This window comes from Phialemonium atrogriseum (genome assembly GCF_030411735.1).
Source record: "Phialemonium atrogriseum strain 8032-3 unplaced genomic scaffold QBC33scaffold_11, whole genome shotgun sequence".
Classification (NCBI taxonomy): Eukaryota; Fungi; Ascomycota; class Sordariomycetes; order Cephalothecales; family Cephalothecaceae; genus Phialemonium; species Phialemonium atrogriseum.
The window spans coordinates 1-25,583 of record NW_026848148.1 but is presented as its reverse complement, the minus strand read 5'-3'; the positions used below and the strand labels follow the sequence as shown (position 1 = coordinate 25,583).

The following is a 25,583-nucleotide window of genomic DNA, read 5'->3' as shown; positions in this document are numbered from 1 at the left end:
CCCCATAGGTTAGGGGGCCGGGACGTGGGACGCGGCCTGAGGGTGCCTGTCATGCTATTAGGTCTTTGAGCCCCTTGATTTCGGCCGGCCTGGAAGCTTGAAGGGCAGACTCGAATCGTCACCAAATCCTTCGAAACGTCTGGCTGTACAGATTTTAAAATGGGGGAATCATCAGAAGCTCTGGTGTCCGACACTCACCTTGCGGAGTTGAGATCAGAGGACGGCTCAGGTACTGTGCATAAAACGCAAGGCCCATGCTTGATGTCTTCTAATAGTTAACCGGTTGACACAGTCGTGGTTCGGGCAGCGTGGTCGTGGAGCCAGGATCGCTCCACTGCAACCAGATACGGAAGCAATTTTGTCGATTTCGTCATCGAGTCGTTTTATGTGACACCCGGTGCAAATGCCGGAGCAGAGGCCATGCACAATTGCGGCGAGTTCAACTCTCTCATTTCTCAACCTGCAGGCGGCCAAGCCACCGAGCCGGTCGAGATTGCAACCCCTTGCAAGGCCCTGTACTTCATCTGGCAGGCGCTCCTCAAGCCCCCTGACGCCCCTCAACCTCGGCCAATGAAGTTTATCCTGCCCCCGGAGGATGGGTACATTGTGAGAAACGACTTCGTCGAGGAGATGATGCGCGGCTGTCAGCTTACCCTCGAGGCGCGGGGTTTCATCGGGCCTCGTCAGCATTGCGCGAGTGCTCACCCAGCAAGCACCGACGGATCTGCCAGCAACCTGCTTCACCTCCTCCAGAGGAGCGTCGGGGTCGTCGTGGCAAAGGATGGTAGCGCTCTGAAGCTGCTCAAGGATGAATTGGTGAACCGCATCTCGTGGCCATGGCTCGTTCCCACTCCTATCGAGCCGACGCGCATTGTCGTCATCGGCGAGAAGCGAGAGCGGCGGTTCTGCGAGCGCTTCTACGATGCCGCTAAAGCATGCGGAGTCTCGGTGATTGTCATGGACAAGCCCGGCCATTGGCTACAAGATCCGGCAGGAATGGGTGCCAGCTACAGGGAGGATTTTGTGCCGTTTACCGGCTTCACGTTTGATGACCTGCCGGAGCGCATCGTGCAGGCCATCCGCAGGCTCCCCTATCAGGTCGACGGCATCATGACCACCATGGATCCCCTGCTGTCTGGTGTCGCCCGTGCCGCAGAGATGCTTGGACTGCCGGCAGCTCCCGCCGAATCCTACCGCCGTGCAACCGACAAGTACGAGACCAGACGGCTCCAGAAAACGGCCACCACCCTGACAGTCGCAAGCCTTGAAGATCTCGCATCGCATCTGGAATCACTGCCGGAACCCCTGCGATATCCGCTCATTGTCAAGCCTACGCGGAGCCACGGCTCCTTTGGTGTGTCCAGGGTCGAAAACGAGTCTGAGCTGGTCGATGCCGTGCGTCATGCCCTGTCTTCCGCCGCGGACCAGCACAGACTATTCGGGTTGCGGACTTCCGACGCAAAGGCCATCGTAGAGACGTATTGCGAGGGCCCAGAGGTCGATGTAAACTTTGTTCTCTGGAACGGCGAGCTACTCTTCTCCGAGGTCGTCGACAACTTTCCGTGCTCTGGCGACAGTGCACTGACTTCGTCCAAAACTGAGCAGTTCGTCGAGACAGGCTCGGCATGGCCATCTGGTCTGCCCCAGGACGAAAACAAGATGCTCCGTACCGACCTGTTGAAGATCGTAAGGCAGCTCGGTTTCCACAGTGGCGTCATCCATGTCGAGGCCAAGGTCCAGAATTCGGCCGTCGAATGGCACATGGATGATGACGGCGTGCTTGACCTACAGGCCCGGACGGGAGCAACCGCTCATGGCGCAAGCTCCTTCCTGCTAGAGGTGAACCCCCGGCCACCCGGCCACACCGACTCGATGGGCTCGGCCTACGTCAACGGTGTGGACTACTATGCCCTGCATATCATGCACACCATTGGAGACGAGGCCCGCTTCTGCAGCCTGGCAGGGGGCTTTCGAGTCGGGCCGCAGTACCACTACGCCACTTCCCCGCTGCCCATCCATTCTGCAACGGGTGGGCGCATGCCGTGTGACCTGAACCTTGAGGACTACGGGCTCGCCAAACACACCGTCATGCTTCGTCCATTTTTCAAGGCTGGGGACACAGTCCCATCGCCTGAAGATCTGCGGTTTCCTTGGTTGGGATTTGTGATGCTCTGCTCGACAACGAGCCGCCGGGATCTGCTGGAAAAAGTCGCAATTGCCCGTGACAAGATTGTGATCAAACTAGAACAAATGTAGCTGATATCGTTCATCTAGATAGACTGTAGTCTGTTTGTGCATATGCACTACCTGTGTTGAACAGGGCAAAGTACTGGACTCTGCCCTGGTAATGCAAGATAAGACAAACAAGGCAGGGAACTACACGAGCAGTACACTAGCCGGTTGATCAGTCAGATCAGTCGGAGAATCAAAGATCTAGGCCTGGTGCTATGCCATTTCATGAGATCTACGGTCGGAGCTACGTTGTGCATACCTTCCTAATTAGGGTGAGCCTCTCTACGGCGGGCGGAGTCGAATTGCCGGGGCACGAGGGGCCTCTAACAATTCCGCCGACAATGGCTACAACGTACCCAACTCAGTGATGTTGTAAAATTTGATTCTGTTGAATGGTTTGATTGTTTGACTCCAATAACCTGCAGCCGCGTCGCTAATAGAGGCTCTCGTTGGTAAGCTCCCGAAGGGGAGCTTCGCAAATCCGATTTTTGACGAGATGATAAGAGAATTGTTAAGTTTGTTATCTTACATCATCCCCCGTGGCCAAATTGGCTAAGGCGTACGACTGTTAGTAATCCACTCTTAATCGTAAGATTCCTGGTTCGATCCCAGGCGGGGGAGTTCTTTTTCTTTTTCTTTTCTTTTATTTTAGTCTCCAGACTGGATAATAAGAGAATTAATAAAGATGCTATCGGACATAATCCCCCGTGGCCAAATTGGCTAAGGCGTACGACTGTTAGTAACTCACTCTTAATCGTAAGATTCCTGGTTCGATCCCAGGCGGGGGAGATTTTTTTTTCCTTCATTTTTTTTTTCCCTTGTCTTTTCTTTCCCTATCGTCTCATTATTTTTGGACCTCAATGTCTGCGGGGCATGGAGGCGAGGCAACAGCACCAGCTTGTAATTACATCTAATCTGTTGGCTATTCCTTCGGTGTGATTCGCTTCAACGTCTTCGCTAGTGGACCAAAAAGAACATGACCATCATGGTATCTGGTGCCATGCATGTGCTATGAGTAAATGCCGGTGACGACGCGTTGTACATGATCAGTATGCACGGTCACCCCCCCTTTTACCCCTTTTCTGTAATTATATATGCATGCACTGCTGCATGGTCCTTTTCCGGCAAAGAGGTATATCCAAACTTTTATTACATATGCAGTGTTACCCATAGAATACGTCCTAATTACCCACTTCTAGTCTCTTCTCAACTTGAAGATAAAATCTTGACTTTAACGGGCAGCAGATCTTCTGGCGATCCGGGCCAGCAATCGCCCGTGTTCCGGTTCAGGGCTTCGAACTCGAACTGCGAGAAGACGGCGGCAAGGATGTAGCGCATGGCTGTCACAACCCAGTCTGGAGTCAGCAATATTGTCTTGTCGTCATCATTATGCGAGGAGAGAAGGGGATCTGCTGATTGTCCATCTCACCGTAAAAGGTCCAATTGGTGCCCAAGCACACTCTAGGCCCGCTCGCAAAAGCCCACAGCACATCTTCCCTCCCGCCCTTCTTGCCGGACTCGTCACGCCCCAGCCACCGCTCTGGGATCCAATCGTCGACCCTGTCCCACTTCCTGGGGTCCCGGTGCACGAACCATTGGAACGCGTTGACCCGCGTGCCGGGCGGGATGTTGTCCACGCCCATGAGCGAGACGCAACGGTCCGGCGGCGTGGTGCGCGGCAGCGGCGTGCTGGTGGGCCGCATCCGCAGAGACTCGTTGATGACGGCGTCCAGGTACTTGACCTTGTCCAAGGCGGTGGGTATCGAGCCCGACAGGTTGGTGGACACATCTGCTGCTGGCGTCGGTCTGCTCGTCATGTCGATGCCGGACGCAGTGAGTTCGTCGCGGAGGCGTTTCTGTGCGTACGGGTGTTGGGCCAGATACCAGAAGGTATAGGCAAGAACGAGACCTGTCCAGGCCCAGGCATAAGCATCTATTCACTCATATCACCCAAATAGGGGGTTTGCATCACATCAATCACGTACCTAGAACTTCCCGTGACGCAGCTTTGTCGCCCCAAGTCCGTCAGTACTTGCAAGTTTTGTAGGAGTGGTGCAGTTGGTATTAATAGACGTACAAATGTGATCAAACATTTCACTTGCAACTTCATCATGCTTGGCTTTTGCGTCCAAATGCGGCGAATCTTTCTCCACGGCCGACTTGGCGGTCTCGTAGACAACAGGCCGATCTTCGGGCGCCATAAGTTGGTCCATGTCTCTATGCTGGCGTATAGTCTCGTCCGCCTTCAGGGCCATGTTCCCCATCCATCTCTCGAGGAAGTTCTTGGACTCCCCGTACCGCTTAGGAAGCAAGTCGATCCCAATCGTTTTTAAAAGCCCGTACGCAAAGGGCATCTCTTGTGGGAAAAAACTCTCGTGGCACATGTGGTTCTCGTAGTGGAGTCGCCACTCATTGATGCGTTTCTGGTCCTCGGTCAGGTAGTTTGTTCCGTTGCCGTAGCCGAAGAGAAATGCGCTGATGTAGTCGGAGCAAATGCAGTAGCTCAATTCAAGCGCATCGATCCCGCCCCCCCATGCGGCGGCGCTGCTGAGTCTTGGGGCCAAGCGATCGTACATAACCCTGATGCTGATGTTATGCATCTGGTGAGATCCTAGTAGAGCAGACTTGGAGTATAGCGCTGCGGTTCTCCGTCGGCGAAGCCCATGCTCTCTGCTGTCGAGGCTTGTGAATGCATTCTTGGACCTTTTTGCAAAGTTAGCAAGCTTGTTGTCAAGTGAAGCATCTGGGACTTGAAATTAGTAAGTAATTTGGGGCGAACCTACCCATAGTAGTTGAAGGAGGCATAAAAGGGGGCAGGCTTTCCAAATCCTGCGTCGTATACTTTGCGAATCCCATCCTGGTATGAGCTTACGCTGAGGTCTTTTGGGCCTATCTGGACTATAGGTCCATACTTCTCATGGGCTTTGACTAGATGAGCAAGTTCGGTCCCAGTGTACCTCACCCAAAGCGACCAGATGGGGCTGAACCTCGAAGACCAGTGTGACGCTGGTATCTTGGATAGCGGTGAAAAGAAAGTCTGATATCCGATGTAACCAGATAAGAGTGCGAGCAAGAGGAAACCAAGCTCCAGTAACGCGGTGTTGCTCATGGTGCGAGAGTAAAGCAACAGATGTCAAGTGTTATCAAAACTTGACACAGATAGGCAGGAAAACTATATGCCCAATAATTAACAAAACACTTCCGATGTGGGACACTGGATTCTCGGCGAGTCTGTTTATGAGCGAATGTGCATGTCAGTCATGACGGTTGTCATGTTGAGTTCGACATCTATTTGGAAGCAATCCATCCCGCTGTCAAGAAACATGCCATCAAAGTCCGTCCTGAATTAGAAGCCCCGAGATTCTCCATTCCCACTTCCCCCAACTCCGGGAGCTCCAGGAGGTCGACAATTTTCAACACAAGGTATCATTTGTTCAATGCTCACACCCACGCCGACGACTTCAACGCCCATCAACGATGTTTTTGGAGGAGTTCATTAACTCCGCGGTACGCTCAAGAAGCAGCTCACATCTACGAGTTTACTATCAACGCCGGTCACCTTTGAGATGCCGGCGTGCGTGTCTACCAGGGGCGAGTAAATTGATCACCATTGCTCATGTCCAACGGAGTGACGAGAAGCTTGGATCTTACGTCGGATATCCGAAGTAACCCAAGCACTCCGTAGCTGGCCTTACTAAGTCTCTGTGTATGACATCTTTTGAGATTGTCCTATCGAATGAGAAACGAATTTGCCAGCATAAATGGTGGCTTAATTGGCAGTCTTTGATTACGGTTGATGACCCGAAGATCTGTGTGTAACCCTGTCACCTAGTTTTTAGACTTGATGATGTCGTTATTTCCCTACACGTAAACTGGCAGATCAATCCGCCAACCCTGACTGCCTCTACGACTTTCTCCGGACTCCGACGCTTGCCCCGGAGTTCAAATCCGGCGTGCCATGTCAGCCAACGCCGCGCAGCGCAAGAATTAACCTGACGTTGAAAGCTGCCTAGACATACAGGATTGTGAGTGCAGAAACAGCAAATAATATGATTTCCAGCTTTGGTAGCCCTCCCCACAATCCTCGATCGCCTTCCGCCCCCACCCCTTTTTCAACCCCCTTTTTTATCTTCATTTTCATTTTCAAAGCAAGAAGAAAAGCAGACACCCTTGTCATGGTGCCATTGCACGATGCCATTGCATAAACCTTCGAGCACACCATGGGAATCAGAGAAAAGGAGGACGAACGTGGTTGTCATCGGGTCTGTTTTTGAAGAATTGTCTCCTTCTGTCTGATGCTAATGACCTGAGGGCACAGAGCTGGTGTCGTCGGCTTGACAACCGCACTGGTTCTTTCCAGGAGCCCCAGCCTCAGAGTAACGATCGTCGCCGAACATTTTCCCGGCGACAGCCATCCCATGTACGCATCGCCATGGGCTGGTGCCAACTATCTGCCGTATGTCACACTTCCGACGGCAGTAGCAATCTCAAACTAACCGACTTATGTCAAGATTCTCGCAGCGCGGGACGCTAGAACATAGCTTGGAACGCGATACCTGGTTACCGCTGGCCCTGCTTGCATCTGAGCTCCCTGAGGCTGGGGTTCACTTTCAAGGTACGGGTTGCAACCCTGGCGCGTGGGAATTGTTGCTAACAGAGGCAACCATCCAGATGTCATACTCTACACTCGTCAACAGGACGTAGCACGGGGTCTGGACTCGTCACTATTGTCCAACCTGCACTCGCCTGACCCTTGGTTCAAAGACATGGTCCCAGATGTAAGACGCCCAGGATTGCATGCCTTTATATTTTCATACAAGAGATCTCGCAGCACTAATGGCTCATCTGTGACCAGTTTCGGCTTCTGGACCCAACATCTGATGACCCTCCCGATACGGCATACACTACCCGGTTCAAATCCGTGTGTATAAACCCCGCCATCTATCTCCCTTGGCTCCACGGCCAATGCCTCAAGCGTGGTGTCCGTGCGAAACGGGCCACTTTGGCCCATATTCATGACGCAGCTGCAATGTTCAGCAACACAGACACGGTCGTGAACTGCACCGGTCTGGGCGCTTGTTCACTTGGTGGTGTGAAGGATGAAACCATGGTACCGATCCGCGGACAGACGGCACTCGTTGCACAAGAGGCTTCCCACATGCTCACCGTTTCTGGGTCAGAGGACGGGAACGACTCAGAGCTGACGTACGCGATGAAGAGGGCAGGAGGGGGCGGCACAGTGGTAGGCGGGTGCTACGCGCCAACGGCCTTTGAGGATATCAAGAAGGCGGCCGCTCCGGACGATCACCTTGCACGGCGCTTTCTGCATCGGTGGGTAAAATACGACAAGGTAATGGAAGGAGTTGGGCTGGCGGACGTGATAGAGCACCGTGTCGGATTCAGGCCATCTCGAAAAGGCGGCATCAGACTGGAACCAGCCATCATTGATGGGTTGAAGGTTGTGCACTGCTATGGGCATGGAGGCTACGGGTATCAGACTAGTTGGGGGTGCGCAGAAAGGGTGCGACAAATAGTGGTAGACGAGGTAAAAGGGACCAAGCATTCACACAGGCTCTCCCGGCTGTAAGCATAGATAACATTTATGTGAGCTCCTCGAGTCCTTGGAGATAGCTGCCCACCCGTAATTTTCAAAAAAAGACACACAAATGCAGGTAGAGTGCAATTCGGGTCTAACTGATCAGCCAGGAGATCGATGGCCTGCGTGGGTATGCCACATATTAAAACCTATTTAGGTAAAAACTCGAAGGGATCATTGTGCACGGGTCAACCCCTTTTACCCCCTTTTTACCCCTTTTAATCACCATGGCCAATGTCATTATGTAAGCACCAGTTCTACGTCTGTATACCTACGTCAATAATCTCGAAATGCAATTGGCCTGGCACGTTCCGTTACGGGTTAGAAATGATGACGCCGGGCGGCTGACAGATCAGAAATGGTTGCATAGATGGGTCACACATCTAGTACATTTGAACTCCGATACTTATGCACACCGGAGTTCTCGCCTTTACAGCATGCATGGTCACGGCATGGGCATGGTCACCACTGAATTCCCACCTCCGGCCGAATTATGGCCGCCGCGACGGGGCTTTCTTCGATGCAGTGGTGATGACAGCGGAGGCTTTCGCCTTAGACCCTGGATTTCACATTATAGCGACAAGATGATTGTTATAACCCTCATTGGGTGCCTTGAAAAAGGCACCCATGAGCCTGCCCAAGGCTTCGCGGTTTGGCCAGGTGACATACACCACTCACAATGGAGGCCGACTTGCCAATCCACAACACGGAGGGGACAATTATCGATCGCTTTCTCGCCAACGCTTCCTGCAGGCACGACGCGCCGCTGGCCATCTGCACTCATGACGTTGCCCTGACATACCCTCAGCTAGACCAGTACTCGCTCAGGCTGGCGAGGCTGCTTGTCCACAAGGGGTTCAAGAAAGAGGACATCATACTCTGCCGCTTTCGCAAATCACCCTGGGCTGTCGTCTGCTTTGTTGCAATTCTTCGCGCCGGCTTGGCCTTCACACCCGTTGATATCTCGTATCCAGCCTCCCGAGTGCATCAGATCGCCAGCCAGACTGACTCGAAGTTGATTCTCGAATCGGAATCAGACCTGGAATGCCCCTGGGGCCTTGAGGCCTTGTATATCGACGAGCGCTTTTTTGAGGAACTTCGAGACAATGTCAATATCGCAACACCAGATATTGACGGCCATGACTTGGCCTACGTGTACTTCACTAGCGGCTCGACTGGGCAACCTAAAGGAGTCATGGTCGAGCACAGAGCAATCTACACGAGCCTGGTCGCCCATGGACGACGCCTGGGCATGAACGCGGCATCTCGCGTTTTACAAGCCACATCGTACACTTTCGATCCGTGTCTGACAGAGATCTTCGCCACGCTCATCTATGGCGGCTGTATATGTGTACCCACGGACTTGAGTCGACTTGCTGAGTCCATCAACACGCTCTCGGTGAGTTAGACGCTGTGACGTGGCACATTCAGTTGGTTTTGCTGTTCTGACTCCAACCAGGTCAACTGGGCATTCTTCACACCTTCAACCATCTCACTTCTCGATCCCGACGAAGTCCCTCTCTTGCAGACGGTGTCAGTTGGTGGAGAGGCACTCACGCAAGATTGTGTCGACACATGGGCCTCCAAGGTTCGGCTTTTCAACAGTTATGGGCCCACCGAGGCTTGCGTGTTTTGCTGTATCGCCTCTACCGAACCGCAATCGTCGCGCGCCAACATTGGCTATGCCACAGGCTGTCGCGCATGGATTGTAGACCCGAGAGATCACAACATCCTATGCGAGGTTGGCGAAGTGGGAGAATTGGCCATTGAAGGAGAGATCCTTGCCCGCGGCTACCTCGGCGATCCACAAAGGACAGCAAAGTCATTCGTGACGTGGGCTGGCGAGCTCTGCCAAGGTGCTGCCCCCAGGAGACTTTACAAGACAGGAGATCTGGCACGATTTGAGCGGGACGGCTCGTTATCCTGTCTTGGTCGAAAGGACAGACAGGTGAAAATCCGAGGTCAACGAGTCGAACTTGGAGACATCGAGAGCCATATAATGCAGCATGGACGCGGCAAGATCCAGACGGCCGTGGTGGAATACGCCAAGAGAAACAACACCGACCATCTCATCGCGTTTCTCGTGTTGGAGCTCTCCGATTGGAAAGCCAGCTTGCAGGAACGTTGGGATGCTTTGCGCGACGAGCTCGAATCGAATCTATTACAGAGTCTCCCATCTTACATGGTGCCCAGCCACTTCGTTCCCATGACGACCTTGCCCAAGACCACCTCTGGGAAAGCAGATCGGGCTTTATTGCTCAAGACGTTCGACGAAGAGTATTTGGCTCGCATCCAAGAAGGCCACGCAGAAAGCATCACTGGATACAGTCAAGAACTGGATCCTGTACAAGATGCCATCAAGGCCGAGGTGGCTCGGGTTCTTTCCTTGTCTCCCTCGACTGTCGATCTATGCCTCGGCTTTCTTCAATTGGGCGGCAACTCTCTCCTCGCCATCAAACTTGTCGCGCGTCTCCGGAAGTTGGATTTTCAACTGGCCACAAAAGATGTCTTACTGGCCGAGTCTCTCGTGATTTTGGCCACTCAAGTGAAGAAATCAGCCAGCAAGGGTGTCGCGGAAACAGCAGGACCCCAAAGGAGCGACACGCACACCTCTACACCGCACCATCTACGTGATCTGAAGCCTTGGGCCGCATATCACATCGGTGTTTCCACCGAGGCTATCCAAAGCCTGCATTCATGCACCCCCTTCCAGGAGAGCCTGATGCCGTCGTTGGCACGTCACCCGTGCACTTATGTCGCACAGTACTCGTTTGAACTTCCCGGCAACGTGAAAATAGACCAATTCAAGTCGTGCTGGGACTCAGCCTATCAAGGGTTTCCCATCTTACGGTCTCGCTTCCTTCTGGCACCAGAGAATGGACCCGTGCGCGTGGTTGTCGATGAAGAAATTGTGTGGCTCGTCCAAGACGACGAATTTAGCCATACCCAATGTCAGGAGATGATGGATAGTCTCACGGTTGGAAGTACGCTTTCTGTCTTTGCACTTCAAGTCTCCAATGGTCGCTATCGGTTTATCCTGACACTGCACCATCTCCTGTTTGACGAGTGGTCGCTGCAGCTTTGCCTCGACCACGTCGCTCAACTATACAATGGCACGTCACCACAGATTCACCGAGGCGCTTCATTCGATCCGTTCGTGGACTTTTCCATCGAGGCTGCCAGGAGCACGGTGTCCAGGGATTTCTGGCTTGCCCACCTGAGCAACTTCTGTGCAGGGCCGTTTCCAAGGCTTCCGTCTCCCGACTATCAGCCGATGCTGAGGGACTCGCGAAAGATCAGAGTGGAATATTCGGCCAGCTCTGTTCTAATACGAGCCTCTCTCGCTCTCGCCATAGGCGCGTACACCGGCTTGCATGACGTTTGTTTTGGTACCGTGATGAGTGGACGCGATGCGGCCATGCCCTTCGTCGATGAAGTCGTCGGCCCTACATTAGCGACGGTTCCCGTTCGGATTGCCTGGGACCCAACACAGACGGTTGCCGACTTCGCGGGTGTGGTGAAGACTGGACAAGAATTGGCATCCCCGCATGAGCATCTCGGTCTTCAAAACATCCGAAAGACCTGTACCGGTGCCGCCAACGCGTGCGAGTTCCAGACCATGCTCGTGATTCAAGCCCCGTCGCCGAGAGACAAGACGGACGACTTATTCGGCGCCCGGACAGAAACTGAGAATCGAGACTCGCATGCTCTAGTTCTAGAATGCACAATGGCGCTAGGGTCCTTGACCATTGAAGCTCGTTTCGACACCTTCGCTATTTCGACGACTCAATGTGAGCGTCTTTTGGGTTTATGGACTCACATATTAGAGCAACTGTTGAGCCTGGATCCCCACACGCGATTGGTATCCCTGCGTGGAATCAGCAACCAAGACCTGGACACCCTTGCCCTGTGGAACGAATCGGTTCCGCCGCTGGCATTCGGGTTTGTTCATGATGGTTTAGCAGCTTGGGCCCGAGTCCAGCCGAACGAGGTAGCTCTTGATTCATGGGATGGCTGTCTCACTTATCTGGAGCTTGATGGCATTACCTCGAGACTTGCTGCTCTCCTGGTGGCATTCAACCCCAGCAAGATCATCCCGTTGCATTTCCCCAAGGGCCTCCCCATGGTGGTTGCGATATGGGCGGTCTTGAAGTCTGGCCGAGCTTTCCTCTCACTCGACATAGAAGCACCCGCAGACCGAGTCGCGAGCATCATAGAACAACTGGACAACCCCCTTGTCCTTAGCCATGACGCGAAAGCCATGAAGGCCCTACTTCCTGTCCACTGCTGGACAGTGAATCGGGCATTCTTGGCTCAACTACCAAGAATTCCTCGGAAATGGCGTGCCCCTCGCGTTTCTCCTCATGACCTTGCATACCTGATCATGACGTCCGGATCTACTGGCCGTCCCAAAGGCGTCATGATTGAACATGCGTCCATTATGACAACCGTCGTGTACAGCGGGCCCTGCTGGGGCATCAAGCGGTCCTCGCGCATGCTCCAATTTGCGTCGGTCGCCTTCGACGCAGCCGTCATGGACATGATGGCGGCAGTGGTGCACGGTGCCTGCTTGTGTGTGCCGGAGCAGGTGACGAGGTTGGATTCGCTGACGCAGTTCATGAAGCGGAAGAGGGTCAACTGGTCCTTCTTCACGCCATCATTCCTGCGGCTGATCAAGCCGTCGGAGCTGCCAGACCTGGTCACGGTAGTTGCGGGAGGCGAGGCACTGACGCACGAAGCCGCCGAAAGCTGGGCTGCGAGTGTCCACCTCGTCAACGCGTATGGGCCCAGCGAGTGCGCCATCACCTGCGCATCCACGCCCGTCGGCAGCGACTGCGCCAACATCACGTCAATCGGGAGGGCCGTTGGCTGCGCTACGTGGATCGTTGATCCTGAGGATCATGACCGCCTCATGCCGATTGGCGCCGTGGGTGAGCTGCTCATCGAGGGTGCCATCGTTGGGCGTGGCTACTTGGAGGACAGCGAGAAGACGGCGGCTGCCTTCATCTCGGCACCTTCGTGGGCCAGCCAATTTCGCAGAGACTTTGCGCGCATGTATAAAACAGGTGATCTGGTCCGCTACGACAACAGTGGCTGCCTCGTGTATGTGGGTCGCAAAGATAATCAGGTCAAGCTTCGAGGACAACGACTCGAACTTGGCGAGGTTGAGCATCACACCGGGGTAGCAGCCTCTTCCCGTCCGGCTTTGTGCTTCGTGCCCAAGAAAGGACCGCTCGCCCGGAGGTTGGTCGCAGTTCTCGGCGCCGGGCCCAGCAACGTCGTGCCAACGTCTGTATTTCGACCGGTTGCGCTCGAACCGGATGATGCAGTCCATGCCGACATCCGGTCGGTTCGAGATGGCGTTTCGAAGACACTGCCGAGATACATGGTCCCGGAGAGAATTGCCATCTTGCATGACATGCCCATCACTATTTCGGGGAAGTTGGATCGCAAGGCCGTTGCTGCTTGGATTGACCAACTTGCCGAGGGAGTTGAACGCCTCTTCTCCGCGGGAGAAGGGGAAGGGGGTAGTGGCAACACCGCCCACGCAACACCTACCAATGCCATCGAGGCAGCTCTGCAGAATGTCTGGGCCGCTGTTCTTGGTATGCCCTTGGACAAGGCCGGGACAAATCACTCGTTTCAAGCTCTCGGAGGAGACTCGATAACCGCCATGCAAGCAGTCGCTCGAAGTCGAAACAGGGGGCTCGAGATTGACATCAAGCACCTCCTTCGGGGCGACACTATCCAAACCCTTGCAACCATGGCCAGACCCAGACCCGACATGGAAATGCCGCTCAACAAGCGACACCGTGTTATCGATCGGCCCTTCGCTTTATCTCCAATCCAGAGAGCCTACGTTGCCCTGGCTCCGGCAGACAAGGCCCACCACTTCAATCAGAGTCTCCAGGTCCGATTACGACGCCCAATTTCCACGCAAGCGCTTTCCGATGCTATGAGGGCCGTGGTTGGGCGGCATGCATCGCTGCGCACGAGATACCATCTGTCCACTCCCGGCGCATCGACCCAGCGCGTCACTCAAGTTATTGAAGGCTCGTTCACGGTATCCTCAAGTCGTGCTGTTGAAGCGGCGTGCGTCACGCGGCTGCTGCAAGCCATCCAGATGATACCAGACCCAACTGCTGGCCCCATCATCCACTGCGAGCTCGTCTACGGGCCCGACGACCTACAGCGCATCATTCTCGTGGCACCTCATCTGGCGGTAGACATTGTCTCCTGGAGGCTCATCTTGGAAGATCTGGAAGGTGTCCTGGAAGGAAACTCGCCGGAATCACGCCCACCAGAGTCATTCCAAGAGTGGTGTGAGAGTAAACTGCTCCATTCCCTTCCGAAGCTTGACTTGCCCCCGCCACGATACGACTACTGGGATGTTGATCCTGCCACCCTCACCTATGAAGGTGTCGCACGAGAGTCGTTCTTGCTCGACACGGATACGACTGCCTCGTGCCTTGGGAAGAGCAACGAATGTTTGCGCACAAAGCCCACGGATCTATTCATTGCTGCTCTCATTCTGGCCTTCCAGATGACATTCCATGACCGGAGCCCACCCGCCATCTGCCTCGAAGGACACGGTCGCCAGCCGGTCGATGGTGAGGTGGATATTTCGAATACCGTAGGATGGTTCACCACTGTCCTCCCAGTACATGCCCCCTGCGTCGCGGGACAAGGCCTGGTTGAGTTTTTAAGAAACGTCAAGGATGCAAGGTTCCAAGCCGAGAACACGGGCGCCGACTTCTTCGCCGCCCAGACGGTTTCCCTGGCCTCAGACCTGAAAGTCCCAGAAATTCTGATGAATTTCACTGGCGTCCAGCATGAAGTTGATCACGACGCAGGAGGGGGCCTATTCTTGGCCGATCCTGACGGCTGTGGCGATCAGTACGACTTCAGCGACAACATGCGCCGCTTTGCCGTCTTTGACGTCGCCGCCTGTGTGAAAGATGGCAGGCTTCACTTTGAGTTTCTGTACAGCCCCAACATCAAATACTCGGCAAATGTGGGGGACTGGATCTCCAACTGCAAGTACGTGCTGCAGGATCTATCGACAAGACTGGCTCTCGCATCACCTCAGCCGACCCTCTCGGACTACCCGCATATTGCGCTCACGTATCCCGAGTTGTACAAGCTCGAGTCCCATCTGCAGCGGCTCGGCATTGCCACGGCTCGAAAAGACGACGGTCTCAGGGCTTCCTCCATCTACCCAGCAACGCCCCTGCAGGTCCAAATGCTCCGTGCCCAGCAAGCGAACTCCAACTGCTGGCGCCCAAGTCTAGTATTCAGAGTGGCCACACGCGATGGATCGCCCATCGAGCTGCAAGGCCTGTCGACCGCGTGGCGACAAGTCATCGCAGCCCACCAGATTCTGCGGACAATCTTGATACCAGACACACGAAAAGGCATGGCCGGGTTCCTCAACGTGGTGGTCGAGGACTACCCTGGTGCCCGCTTGGTTGACATCAGCACCACCGTGGATTTCCAAGCACTGCCTCGAACCGAGTGGCAGTCGGGTGAGCCACAGCATCTCCTCACCATCCTAAAGCACAGCCCGACGAGTGCCTTGTGTCGCTTGGAGGTCAACCATGCCCTGATCGACCATGGTTCCATGCCAATGGTGTTGGACGCATTCTCGCAGGCCTACGCAGGCAAGCCGGCGGGGATGGCTGCCTGCCCATACCAAGAATACGCTGCGCAGCTTTCCAAGGTGCCAGCCGATGCCGGCTTGAATTTCTGGCGATCCTACTTGAAGAATGCCGAGGCGTCTCAAACGACGGACGGACCTACAGGTGACGTCCGCATGTACGGAATTGAAAGAACATTTGCGACACCGATCGACCTAGCCCAGGCCACCAAGCACCTGTCCAAAGCCTCGGAAACCTCGGGCATCACGCCAGCAACCATCTTCCGTCTGGCCTGGGCCCTGGTGCTGGGCGCGCACACGGGAAAGGACGATGTCGTATTTGGCTTCTTGGTATCGGGTCGGGACGCACCGTTTGACAATATCGACCGTGTCGTGGGCCCCGTTTTTAACATCGTCGCCTGTCGAGTCCCGGATATCAGGAGAGGGACGCTGGAGCTGCTCCGATGCGTCCAGGACGACTTCTTCGCCGGCTCGAAGCACCAGCATTACCTGGCGACGTACTTGGCGGCAGAGCGTACCGAATTGTTCGACTCGGTCGTCAACTTCCGGCGACATGGGAAAGCCGTGGGTGGCGGCAAGCATGAAAGCTCCGGTCCACTCGTGTTTGAGGAGTTGCCCGGTATTAGCGAGGATCCTTACGAGGTAAATTAATGATTTCTTTTCAGCCCCAGACAGACCATCTCGGTCATGAGCTGACGCAACCGCACAGTATGCCACGGTCGTGGAGATAGACAGTTACGACGGTATCGGTATTGAAGCAAGTCTCACGTGCTGGTCGGAGTTGGTATCGAGGGAACTTGCTGGACGATTGGCAACCAAGTTCAGTGCGGCTCTTTCGAAGATTGTTGATGATGTGCTCAGCGTGTCTGCGTCTTAATAGGATAGGGCTATCTTAAAGCTAAGTCTAGAATCAACTAGAAGCGCGTATGTGAAGCAAACCTTAGAAGAAACGTGATAACTCAATAGACACTGCAGCCTTTAACAAAGTAATCCTAGGGCTCATAATCTCTGTCACCTGAATATGTTTGTCATATTTAGCATCAGTAGATATCCCTCACTGATCTGACCAGGCAACTCCTTGCAGAACTCATCCAAATAGACAGCAGTAGTTACTACTCTAGGACATATTCGTATTGCTTTCCCATCTGCACCTCGCAACCTGACACCTACCAGAATATAGCACCTGGTAAGGATTTACCTACCTATCAATTAGCACCTGAGCCCCCTGTATGCGTGCCCCAGCAATCCTCCTCTTGCCTTGATGTCCATTCTCAAAGCCGCGAACCAGACACACTTCTACGATCAGGGACAGGCGTCACGGAAGCAGGCCAGCGTTCAAGTTACGTTTCGCTACCCATACCAAGATGTCTTGGGTCCTTTGGGCCGCTGGGGCAGATTTTCCCGAGCCCCTCAACACCGAGTTCAACACCGAGTCTCATTGATCATCAAGCTGACATGGAGTCGAAGTCCCGAGCCCCATTGTGCAGATATGCGCAGATCCTAGTTTGCATTTGGGAGCTCGGAATTGAACGGTGTCGTCGCGCCCTGAAGGGGGGCGGGGGCGAAATCGGCGTTTTCACGGAGTTCAGGCCAACTGCCGGAGTTCATATGCTGGCTTGAATCCGTGGTTGCAGTATGCCGTCCGGACTTTCAGCTACATGTAAAAGTAAAATAAAAATGATAATATTTTTGTAAGCCCACTTCTAGGAGTAAGTTATAATTAAGTTAGTAAAGGTCATGAAAGCTGGGTATGTGGTTGCGTAGGAATACAAAGACGCTATATAATTGAGGGACGGAATACCCATTTACGCCGCGGAAACCAACAATCATCGAGCTCTTGTCTACCCAAATTCTCTAATTCCATACCCCCAAGCTGCATACGATGGCGAACAATGTCGTGCTTCACTTCCGGGCCGAGGCTGCTCCTCTTGGTTACCTGGCCATCTTGACCCCTGAATCGACACGCCAGCTCGTTGAAGCTGGGATGAAGGTTCACGTCGAACGCAGCACGGTTCGTTGTTTTGCCGACCAAGAGTATGAAGCCGTGGGCGCGAAGCTGGTCCCCCCTGATTCGTGGCCCGATGCTCCAATCGATCACATCATCCTCGGCATCAAGGAGCCCGAGAACCTCAAGGACATCCAGGCGCTAAAACACACACACATCTACTCGGGATACTACTACAAGCAGCAGAAGAACTCGGTCGAGGGACTGCAGCGGTACATTCGCGGCGGTGGTACCTTCCTCGACCTGGGCTCGACGAAGCACGGGATCGGCAACCAGACCGACGTCTTCGGTCGCTTCACTGGCATCGGCGGCTTCGCGGCGGCGTTGAAGGCCTGGAGACATCAGCTGGAGCATCCCGATGGCGTGACACCCATGCAACCTGTCAAGATCCATGACTCTCTGGAGTCTCTTGTCCAGGAGGCCAAGGCCAACCTTGACAAAGGCATCGAGATCACCGGGCGGTATCCCCGCGTTGCAATTGTAGGCCCGGCCGGACGCACTGGCTCTGGGTGTCTCTCGCTCTGTCGGGCAGTGGGCATCCCCGAGAACAACATCTTGAAATGGGGCCGAGAGGAAACTTCTCGACCAGGACCGCGCGACGACCTACTGCAGAGCGACATCCTGGTGAACTGCCTCTACACGAACCGGCGCATCAACCCTTTGATCGACGACCAGGCTCTCAAGAGGCCACGGAAGCTGTCCATCATCGTCGATATCTCGTGTGACTACCAGGGTCCCTACCACGCGCTCCCCATCTACTGGCAGCCCTCGCACTTCGACAACCTCGCCATGCCCGTTTCGGTGCCCTTTGGGCCACCTCTGACGGTCGTGGCGTGCAACTATTACGCCGCCATGGTCCCCCGAGACACGAGCGAGTACGCGACCAAGGCCCTGCTGCCATTCTTTACTTCTCTGATTGGGTGGAAACAGGGGGAGACATGGCGCAAGCTCGAGCGCCTGTTCTGGGTCAAGAGCGACGCGATTCCTCAGAGCGAGCGGCTTGCAAAACTATAGGCTTGTTCTGTTAGCAGCATCACATCTTGTAATTAGCTAATTAGCTTTTCAATAAGTACCATTCATTCTCAGACCTCTGGGCCTACACTCGCAAGACCAAGCTCTAATTATATAATTATCTCCTTGTTAGTACTACGTATATATAGATTCTCATTCACACAGGATCCAAAGATATGTGCTGCTTCATACCACTTTTCCATTAGAGTGCTAACATCACTTACATTGAAAATAGACCTCTGCCATTGCCTCCAAGTATTCTAGGGATTCAGGTTCGTGTCTTTGTGTGAAGTGTTAACTACCTGCCTAAAATGGCAGACTGTAGCCCGGGTCTGTTGGAGCAGCAGGCACCGGACAAATCCCGGTCCCGAATGTTGGTCGTGACGGGATCCCAGGGGCGAATGTCACAATACCTAAGGTCTGTTGGTTGGGCGGAGTTCCCCTGCAGGATGATGGATCGACCGGAGTTCATTTTTGGGCAGTCACCGGAATCTCTCAACTTCCCCCGCAGAGTGTGAGCTTCGTGGAACCATCGCCTGTACCGTCATTTATCTACAAGGGCTAAATCGCCTTTTAGTCGCAATCGCTTTCCCACGGGCGAGACCGGTTTTCCAGGTTCCTCTACAAGCTCCCTCCATATGGAGTCGACCCAGGATGATGTAGCTGCAGCTGCAGTTCCGACTCGCAGGGACGAAAAGATCGGCACAGACACAAACGACACCGGCCGTGCTGCCACAGAGGACGAGATCAAGACGCTCCGTCACGTAACCGATCGCATTCCTCTACGAGTGTGGCTGGTGGCTTTCATCGCAGCCGCTGAGCGTTTTACCTACTGGTCAACACAAGTCACATGGCAGAACTACAGTATGTACAATACATACATACATGTCATATTACATCTGGCTTGGCTATCCAGCAATGACTAAATAAACCTCCTGCTCGCAGTCCAGTACGGTCCCGACGATGAGATTACGGGGGTTCTCGGCCTTGGCCAGGCCACGGCCGTGACAATCAATAATGCATTCAGTACCATCGTCTACGTACTTCCGATCGTCATAGGACCGATTGCCGACGGCCGGTTAGGACGCTATCGGACTCTTCAGATATGCACCATCATATACCTCGCTGGCATGACCGTGCTGTTGGGCTTCTCCACGCCCTCTGCCGTTGCCGCCGGAGTAGCCCTTCCCGGCTTCGTCGTCGCTTTATGTCTCATAGGTATCGGTGTGGGAGGGGTGCAGACGGTGACTGCCCCTCTGATAGCAGACCAGTACGACGAGACCGTTGCGAGGATTGCATACCGAAAGAATGGCGAGCGTGTTGTCATCGACCGTGATATGACCATCCACTACATATACAGTATTTACTGGTGGATGGCCAATGCCGCGTCGCTCGGCCAGATTCCCACCACCTTGATGGAGAAATATGTCAGCTTTTGGAGCGCCTACACCCTGACAACTGGCGTGCTGGCCCTCTCAAGCTCCCTTCTCTGGCTCGGAAAAAAACACTTCGGTGAGTGGAATGGACAATATGAAGAGTCAGAGGCTGAACCCTTATTTTCAAAACAGTCCTCTGCGCCCCGTCGGGGACAGACTTGCCTCGCGCCTTTCGAGTTCTCTGGATCGCCGCCACATCAGGCTTTAGTCTGCAGGCGGCGATGCCTGACGCTCAGCTTGCGCGTGGGAATCAAGTCGGTTGGGAGGACGACTTCGTGAGCGACATCCGTCAAGCCTTGATGGCTGTGAAGGTTTGGTGAGCTCGACCCACAATCCCGTCATCCCACGACTGCACTTAATACTGACCGCACCGAACAACAAACAGCTTGGTCTGGCCCATTCTTCGTCTCTGCATCGGCCACACCAGCTCCAACTCCATCGCACAAGCCGGGCAGATGCAAACGGTGGGCATACCAAACGACCTCCTCATGGCGTCCAATTCCATCGCGCTGGTCATCGTCGGCCTCTTTGTGGAGAACTGGCTCTACCCCGTCCTCGAGAAGCGCAGGATTGCCTTTGGGGAGATGAAGCGCATCACCCTGGGGCTCTTCGTCATGGCGCTCTCGATGGCCTACGGGACCGTCGTGCAGGCCCTGATATACGGCGCGCCCCCTTGCTACAACTTCCCGCTGCAGTGCCCCGAGTCGAACGGCGGAACCGTGCCCAACGACATCAACGTGCTGGTCCAGCTGCCGTTATACATCATCATCTCCGTCAGCGAGGTGTTCGCCTTCGTCACCGGGAGCGCGTACATGTACAAGAAGGCACCGAAGAACATGAAGAGCATCCTGCAGAGCTTCTTCGCCGCCATGTCTGGCGTTGGGTACCTTCTTGCCGTTGCTATTAGCCCGGCAGCGCGGAATCCTGACCAGGTCATATTGTGGGGGAGCGTGACCGGCGTGATGGGACTGGCAACGCTTGTTTTCTGGATCTGCTTTAGAAGCTACGATAAAAGGGACTCGTTGAGATGAATCATGTTAAGAAACTACTAGATCTCACCGGTATAGATACTAGCGTTAGATAGTAAACGACAGAGGAGGGAACGGGGCTTATAGAGATTATATGTGTAAGCCTGCTATTGCAGGTTACTAGCTAATTAGGAATTGCGAGTGCCTCCTGACTTAATTAGTAGTTGAGAGCCGAGTACAGGCCTATAAGTGCGCTCGATTGATTAGATTGAGATCTGAGTGGGTTTAACTTTACTCTTAGTTCTAAAGTCATCTAACAACTCGCGCCCCGCATTGGCGTTTCTTTACGCATTCGTCCATGTTAGTCAAGTTGGAATTCTCCACTCACAATAACCCAACTTCTTTTACGGTGGTAAAGCTATCAATCGTGGGCCGGGTTCGGTTAGTCGGTACAGAATTGCGTTGCCATCTCCACTGCAGCCATGCTACTTTGCAGAGCAACGTCCTCCCACTCTTCGTGACAAATAATACCACTCTTGTTGTCTAGAACGCTCAGGCGGATCCACGAACGCTTTACAAGAAGGATGTCCTCAACGACAGAATCATGCCCACGTGAGCAGAGCCTTTCAGAGCCTCCACGATTCATCAACAAACCCATCGACGAAGAAACCCTACCAACCTACCGTCCAAATGACCTCCATCCAACCCAACCGGGGCTGGTTCTCAATGAAACATATCGGACGATCACGAAGCTGGGATATGGTGCGGGTTCCACATGTGGTTGGCGGAAAACTTGAAATAATATTAGGCCTTTCCTTTGAAGATAGCGAAGTCCTTCAGCAGTCGCACTCTGACCCTTCTAGGAGTAGGAGCACAGGCGAATCTCCTCAGGAGGTCACCGTCCACGGCCAACCCTTCGCATCCCGGTACGCGTTTCATAAGAACCCCAATCAATAACTTTCAGATACATGGGCCTCATGGATTACATACCTGCCTCGTCTACCACCGATGAGGGAGACTCTATTCCCACTTTCGAGGCAAAGACGATGGCGAACTACCTTCAGTGTTGGAAGCGTATATTTCGATATTTGCTTGGAGGCAGTTTGCTACTCATGCATGGGGTCTGTGCGCCACAGGTGGCGACGGGCCGGGGACATTTTGCCAGGTGGTCCAAAGTCAACAATGACAGCGAAAGTGATGGCAACAGCGATGGTGAGCCAGCGACAATAGCAATGGCGATAAGAAGACTGCCACCTGCTAGAAACCCTGCCGGCCTGCCACTAATAAGACGTCGAAACGAGTGGCCGTGGATGAGTTCCTGCCCAACAAACGTTGTTGGGCAGGAGGCACTGCAGCCTCAAACCGAAAGGGGTGCGAAAAGGATGGCTTGCGGCTTTCAGCTCGCCTCCACCCCGCCTTTCCTTCAGCAACTTCAGATTTTCGCTCAATTGCCCGCACCTCGAACAATGAGTCGTTGGAAGCGTTGGAGATCAAGAAAACCCAGCTCAGATATCGGGCCGGGTTCAGACAACGAAGGCCAGACAGAAGAGCTCTTCTCAACGGTCGGGGACTACGGCCTCCGCACCCTCTCTGAAGGCCAGGATGTTATAGTAGAGTGAGTATCCTCCTGATTCATCGCCATCGGGGTTGTGTCTGTAACACATCATTGCAGCATCGTTTTCGTTCATGGTCTTACAGGCAATCGCGAGACAACCTGGACGCATGGGAAGTCCGTGTTTTGGCCGAAGGATCTCCTGGCGAAGGACCTCCCAAACGCCAGAATCCTCACGTTCGGCTATGATGCCGACATCATCCGCGGGCTGAACACGGCAGGTTCGAACACGTTACGGGACCACGGCAAGGCTTTGGCCAATGACGTTGCAATGAGGAGAACAAGAACGAATTCTGTAAGCAATGCATGTTTCTTTGACAACGAGTCTGGGGCATTGACAGCAGTCACAGAGTCTGCGCCCTATCATCTTCGCTGCCCACAGTCTTGGTGGATTGGTTGTTGAACAAGTGAGTCCCCCCCAAGGAACTTTGAAGCTATTGCTACCCCCTTCAAAAACAACTCCTGATTATTGGGCGATTCAGGCTCTCCTCGTTTCCCGCGGATCAGCGCAGCAGCATGAAAAGTATCTGCTCGAAAGCACTATCGCCATCGCTTTCATGGGAACGCCACATCTTGGGTCCAACCTCGCCAACTGGAGCGCCCCTCTCACGAAGCTGTCGAACCTACTGAGGAAGACAAACAGCGAGATAGTTGGCGTCTTGCGCCCAGGCTCGGAAATGCTCGCTAGCCTCCAGCAGGAGTTCCATACTATGCTAGAGGATCGGAGCCGCAATGGGGGGAAGTTCATGGAGATATTTTGCTTCTACGAAGAAGTAGCGTACCCGGGGATCGGTGAGGTGCGTTTCGTGGCCTTGTCCCCCATTGTTCACGTAACCCGCATGACAATGTTGCTAACGAGGCCTGCAGATTGTCCCAAGGCAGTCCGCAATCTTGCCCCGCTACCCAAACATAGCTATCCACGCAACGCACACTGGTATGACGAAGTTCAGGGGGCAAGGGGATACGGGCTATGGGCGAGTTCGTGACCAGCTATGGCTCTGGGTCGAGAAGGCTAAGCGGGAGTCAGGTATGAACTAGCGTTCTCTACGGCATGTTACTTTAAGCTGAATGTATCGCTATACAGACCAGCCAGACCAAAACCCACCCGAGCCCTCACAACTCTCACAACTCTCACAACTCTCACAACTGTCACAAGATTGCTTGAAATCACTGGCTTTCCCAGACATGAACAGCCGCTCCCATGACATTGCCCACGCCGTCACAGGGACATGTGAATGGCTCCTTCCACACGAGATGTATAAGTGCTGGGCTGCTTGCGATCAAGGCCTGCTCTGGATCAAGGGGAAGCCAGGCTCTGGGAAGTCGACATTGCTAAAATACGCCCTTGACAATCGCAGAGACATAACCGGCGCTAAAGACGGCAACCTTGTTCTTTCGTTCTTCTTCCACGGTCGCGGCAATGAACTCCAAAAGACTCCCTGTGGCCTTTTCCGGTCTCTCCTTCATCAGGTCCTTGGGCAGGCCCCTAACGCATTGCCAGACCTTGTCGACACTTTTGAAAAACGGTGCAAGGAAATGGGCAAGCCAGAAGAAAAGTGGCACTGGCATCCAGAAGAACTGTGGGGCTTCTTCAAGTCATCTCTTCCAAACATCCTCACAACTCGCTCAGTCTGGCTATTTATCGATGCATTAGACGAATGTGGCGAAGAGCATGCAGTCAACCTTGCTGACAAGTTCAAGTCCTTGTTCCAAGGTCACATACCCATGGACTCGCAGTTTCATATCTGCTTTACCTGTCGACACTATCCGATTTTGAATGCATACTGCAAGTTCGAAATTTGCCTTGAGGAGGAGAACAAGGAGGACATTTCTACTTCTGTGAATGACTGGCTTTCTGCATTCCATATGCGAACACCATCTACGATTCCAGCTTTAATTACGGAACATGCCGCCGGTGTTTTTATGTGGGCACGTCTTGTGGTAGACCAAGTTCTGGACCTTGAGCGCAAGGGCAAGGGATTGGCAGCGATTGAAGCAAAAATCCATGCGGTCCCTCAGAAGCTCGATGCCCTATACCATGACCTCACCCAAACGATGGAACCGGCCTCTCTGAAACTCATTCAATGGATCTGTTTTGCCACGCGGCCTCTGTCAGTCGATGAATTGCGGTGGGCCATGGTTGTCGACCCCAATTGCCCATACCGCACATTGCTGGAATACGAGAGCGCAGAAGACTATATTCCTGACGGCGATCGGATGAAGAGACAAGTTCAGACGCTTAGTTGCGGTCTTGCCGAGGTCATCCCATCCGTCCGGTCAACACTGTCATCGGATGCGGCGTCTACGCTGTCATCGGACGCGGAGTCTACGCTGTCAGGGGATGTGGGGGTTGTTCAGTTCATCCATCAGTCTGTCAAGGACTTCTTTGTTGGGAAGGGCTTATTAGCACTCGACAGCAGCTTAACGCCAACCCATGAAGCAATCAGAATGTCACACTTTCGACTATCCAGGATTTGCATACGCTACTTATCAATGGAGGAGATCAGTCAGTCAACAAGCTACAAGAATAGCGACTTTCCTTTCTTGCGCTACGTTACAACCTCGTGGGTGGCGCATACAAAGCAAAGCGACACTAGATGCACCCCTCAAGAGGATATTCTAGACTTGTTTGCTTGGCCGTCAAACGCTCTTGTGGAACTCTGGGGACGTGTTTACGGAATAATAGGTAAGTATTCCAATGACTGTCCACCAACAGAGACCAATCTGGTACACGTTATGTCGAGGTATGAGGTCTTAGGGCCGTTAATAGCCATTTTACAAAGGGCAGATCAAGTTGCCAGCGATATCGATACTAAGGATCTTGCCTATATCGACGCAAAGGATGGATATGGCCGGACGCCGCTGTCGTGGGCTGCCGCGGGGGGGCACGAGGCTGTCGTCAGGCTATTGCTTAGCACAGGCAAGGTCGAGATCGACGCAAAGGATGGATATGGCTGGACGCCGCTGTCGCGGGCTGCCGCGGGGGGGCACGAGGCTGTCGTCAGGCTATTGCTTAGCACAGGCAAGGTCGAGATCGACGCAAAGGATGGATATGGCCGGACGCCG

At 53.8% G+C, this 25,583-nt stretch overlaps 7 protein-coding genes and 2 non-coding genes across 9 annotated transcripts; 8 read left to right on the top strand and 1 right to left on the bottom strand.

The window, feature by feature from the left end:
* Positions 1-159: 159 nt before the first annotated feature.
* Positions 160-2,256, top strand: QBC33DRAFT_558462 (uncharacterized protein; the record flags this gene model as incomplete). The annotated part of the gene is made up of 2 exons (XM_060429888.1): positions 160-229; positions 293-2,256. 2 exons carry the CDS (start codon positions 160-162, stop codon positions 2,254-2,256), a joined length of 2,034 nt encoding a protein of 677 aa, XP_060283833.1.
* Positions 2,257-2,765: 509 nt separating this feature from the next.
* On the top strand, positions 2,766-2,853 carry QBC33DRAFT_t43. Its single transcript has one exon. It is a non-coding gene; the product is annotated as a tRNA-Asn (tRNA).
* Positions 2,854-2,933: 80 nt separating this feature from the next.
* QBC33DRAFT_t44 lies at positions 2,934-3,021 on the top strand. The gene has a single exon. It is a non-coding gene; the product is annotated as a tRNA-Asn (tRNA).
* A 104-nt stretch (positions 3,022-3,125) lies between these two features.
* On the bottom strand, positions 3,126-5,578 carry QBC33DRAFT_536753 (cytochrome P450 3A24). Its single transcript, XM_060427736.1, has 5 exons — positions 5,016-5,578; positions 4,310-4,935; positions 4,218-4,238; positions 3,662-4,141; positions 3,126-3,572 (listed from the first exon to the last, which is right to left on the bottom strand). Exons 1-5 carry the CDS (start codon positions 5,339-5,341, stop codon positions 3,439-3,441), a joined length of 1,587 nt encoding a protein of 528 aa, XP_060283832.1. The 5' UTR covers positions 5,342-5,578; the 3' UTR covers positions 3,126-3,438.
* Positions 5,579-6,057: 479 nt separating this feature from the next.
* QBC33DRAFT_536750 (FAD dependent oxidoreductase) lies at positions 6,058-7,869 on the top strand. Its single transcript, XM_060427735.1, has 5 exons — positions 6,058-6,494; positions 6,551-6,688; positions 6,744-6,847; positions 6,904-7,010; positions 7,088-7,869. Exons 1-5 carry the CDS (start codon positions 6,424-6,426, stop codon positions 7,817-7,819), a joined length of 1,152 nt encoding a protein of 383 aa, XP_060283831.1. The 5' UTR covers positions 6,058-6,423; the 3' UTR covers positions 7,820-7,869.
* A 369-nt stretch (positions 7,870-8,238) lies between these two features.
* Positions 8,239-16,462, top strand: QBC33DRAFT_536746 (uncharacterized protein). Its single transcript, XM_060427734.1, has 3 exons — positions 8,239-9,227; positions 9,288-16,127; positions 16,195-16,462. Exons 1-3 carry the CDS (start codon positions 8,508-8,510, stop codon positions 16,360-16,362), a joined length of 7,728 nt encoding a protein of 2,575 aa, XP_060283830.1. The 5' UTR covers positions 8,239-8,507; the 3' UTR covers positions 16,363-16,462.
* Positions 16,463-17,213: 751 nt separating this feature from the next.
* QBC33DRAFT_536745 (saccharopine dehydrogenase) lies at positions 17,214-18,944 on the top strand. Its single transcript, XM_060427733.1, has 2 exons — positions 17,214-18,675; positions 18,726-18,944. The coding sequence occupies exon 1, from the start codon at positions 17,368-17,370 to the stop codon at positions 18,502-18,504; it is 1,137 nt and encodes a 378-aa protein (XP_060283829.1). The 5' UTR covers positions 17,214-17,367; the 3' UTR covers positions 18,505-18,675; positions 18,726-18,944.
* Positions 18,935-21,151, top strand: QBC33DRAFT_471055 (uncharacterized protein). The gene is made up of 4 exons (XM_060425191.1): positions 18,935-19,365; positions 19,447-20,013; positions 20,070-20,253; positions 20,323-21,151. The coding sequence occupies exons 1-4, from the start codon at positions 19,140-19,142 to the stop codon at positions 20,966-20,968; spliced, it is 1,623 nt and encodes a 540-aa protein (XP_060283828.1). The 5' UTR covers positions 18,935-19,139; the 3' UTR covers positions 20,969-21,151.
* A 637-nt stretch (positions 21,152-21,788) lies between these two features.
* QBC33DRAFT_50804 (ankyrin repeat domain-containing protein 17) lies at positions 21,789-25,583 on the top strand (the record flags this gene model as incomplete). The annotated part of the gene is made up of 6 exons (XM_060425742.1): positions 21,789-22,520; positions 22,578-22,812; positions 22,868-22,924; positions 23,000-23,314; positions 23,385-23,544; positions 23,602-25,583. Coding segments are annotated over exons 1-6 (3,396 nt in total), but the record flags the coding sequence as incomplete, so codon positions are not given.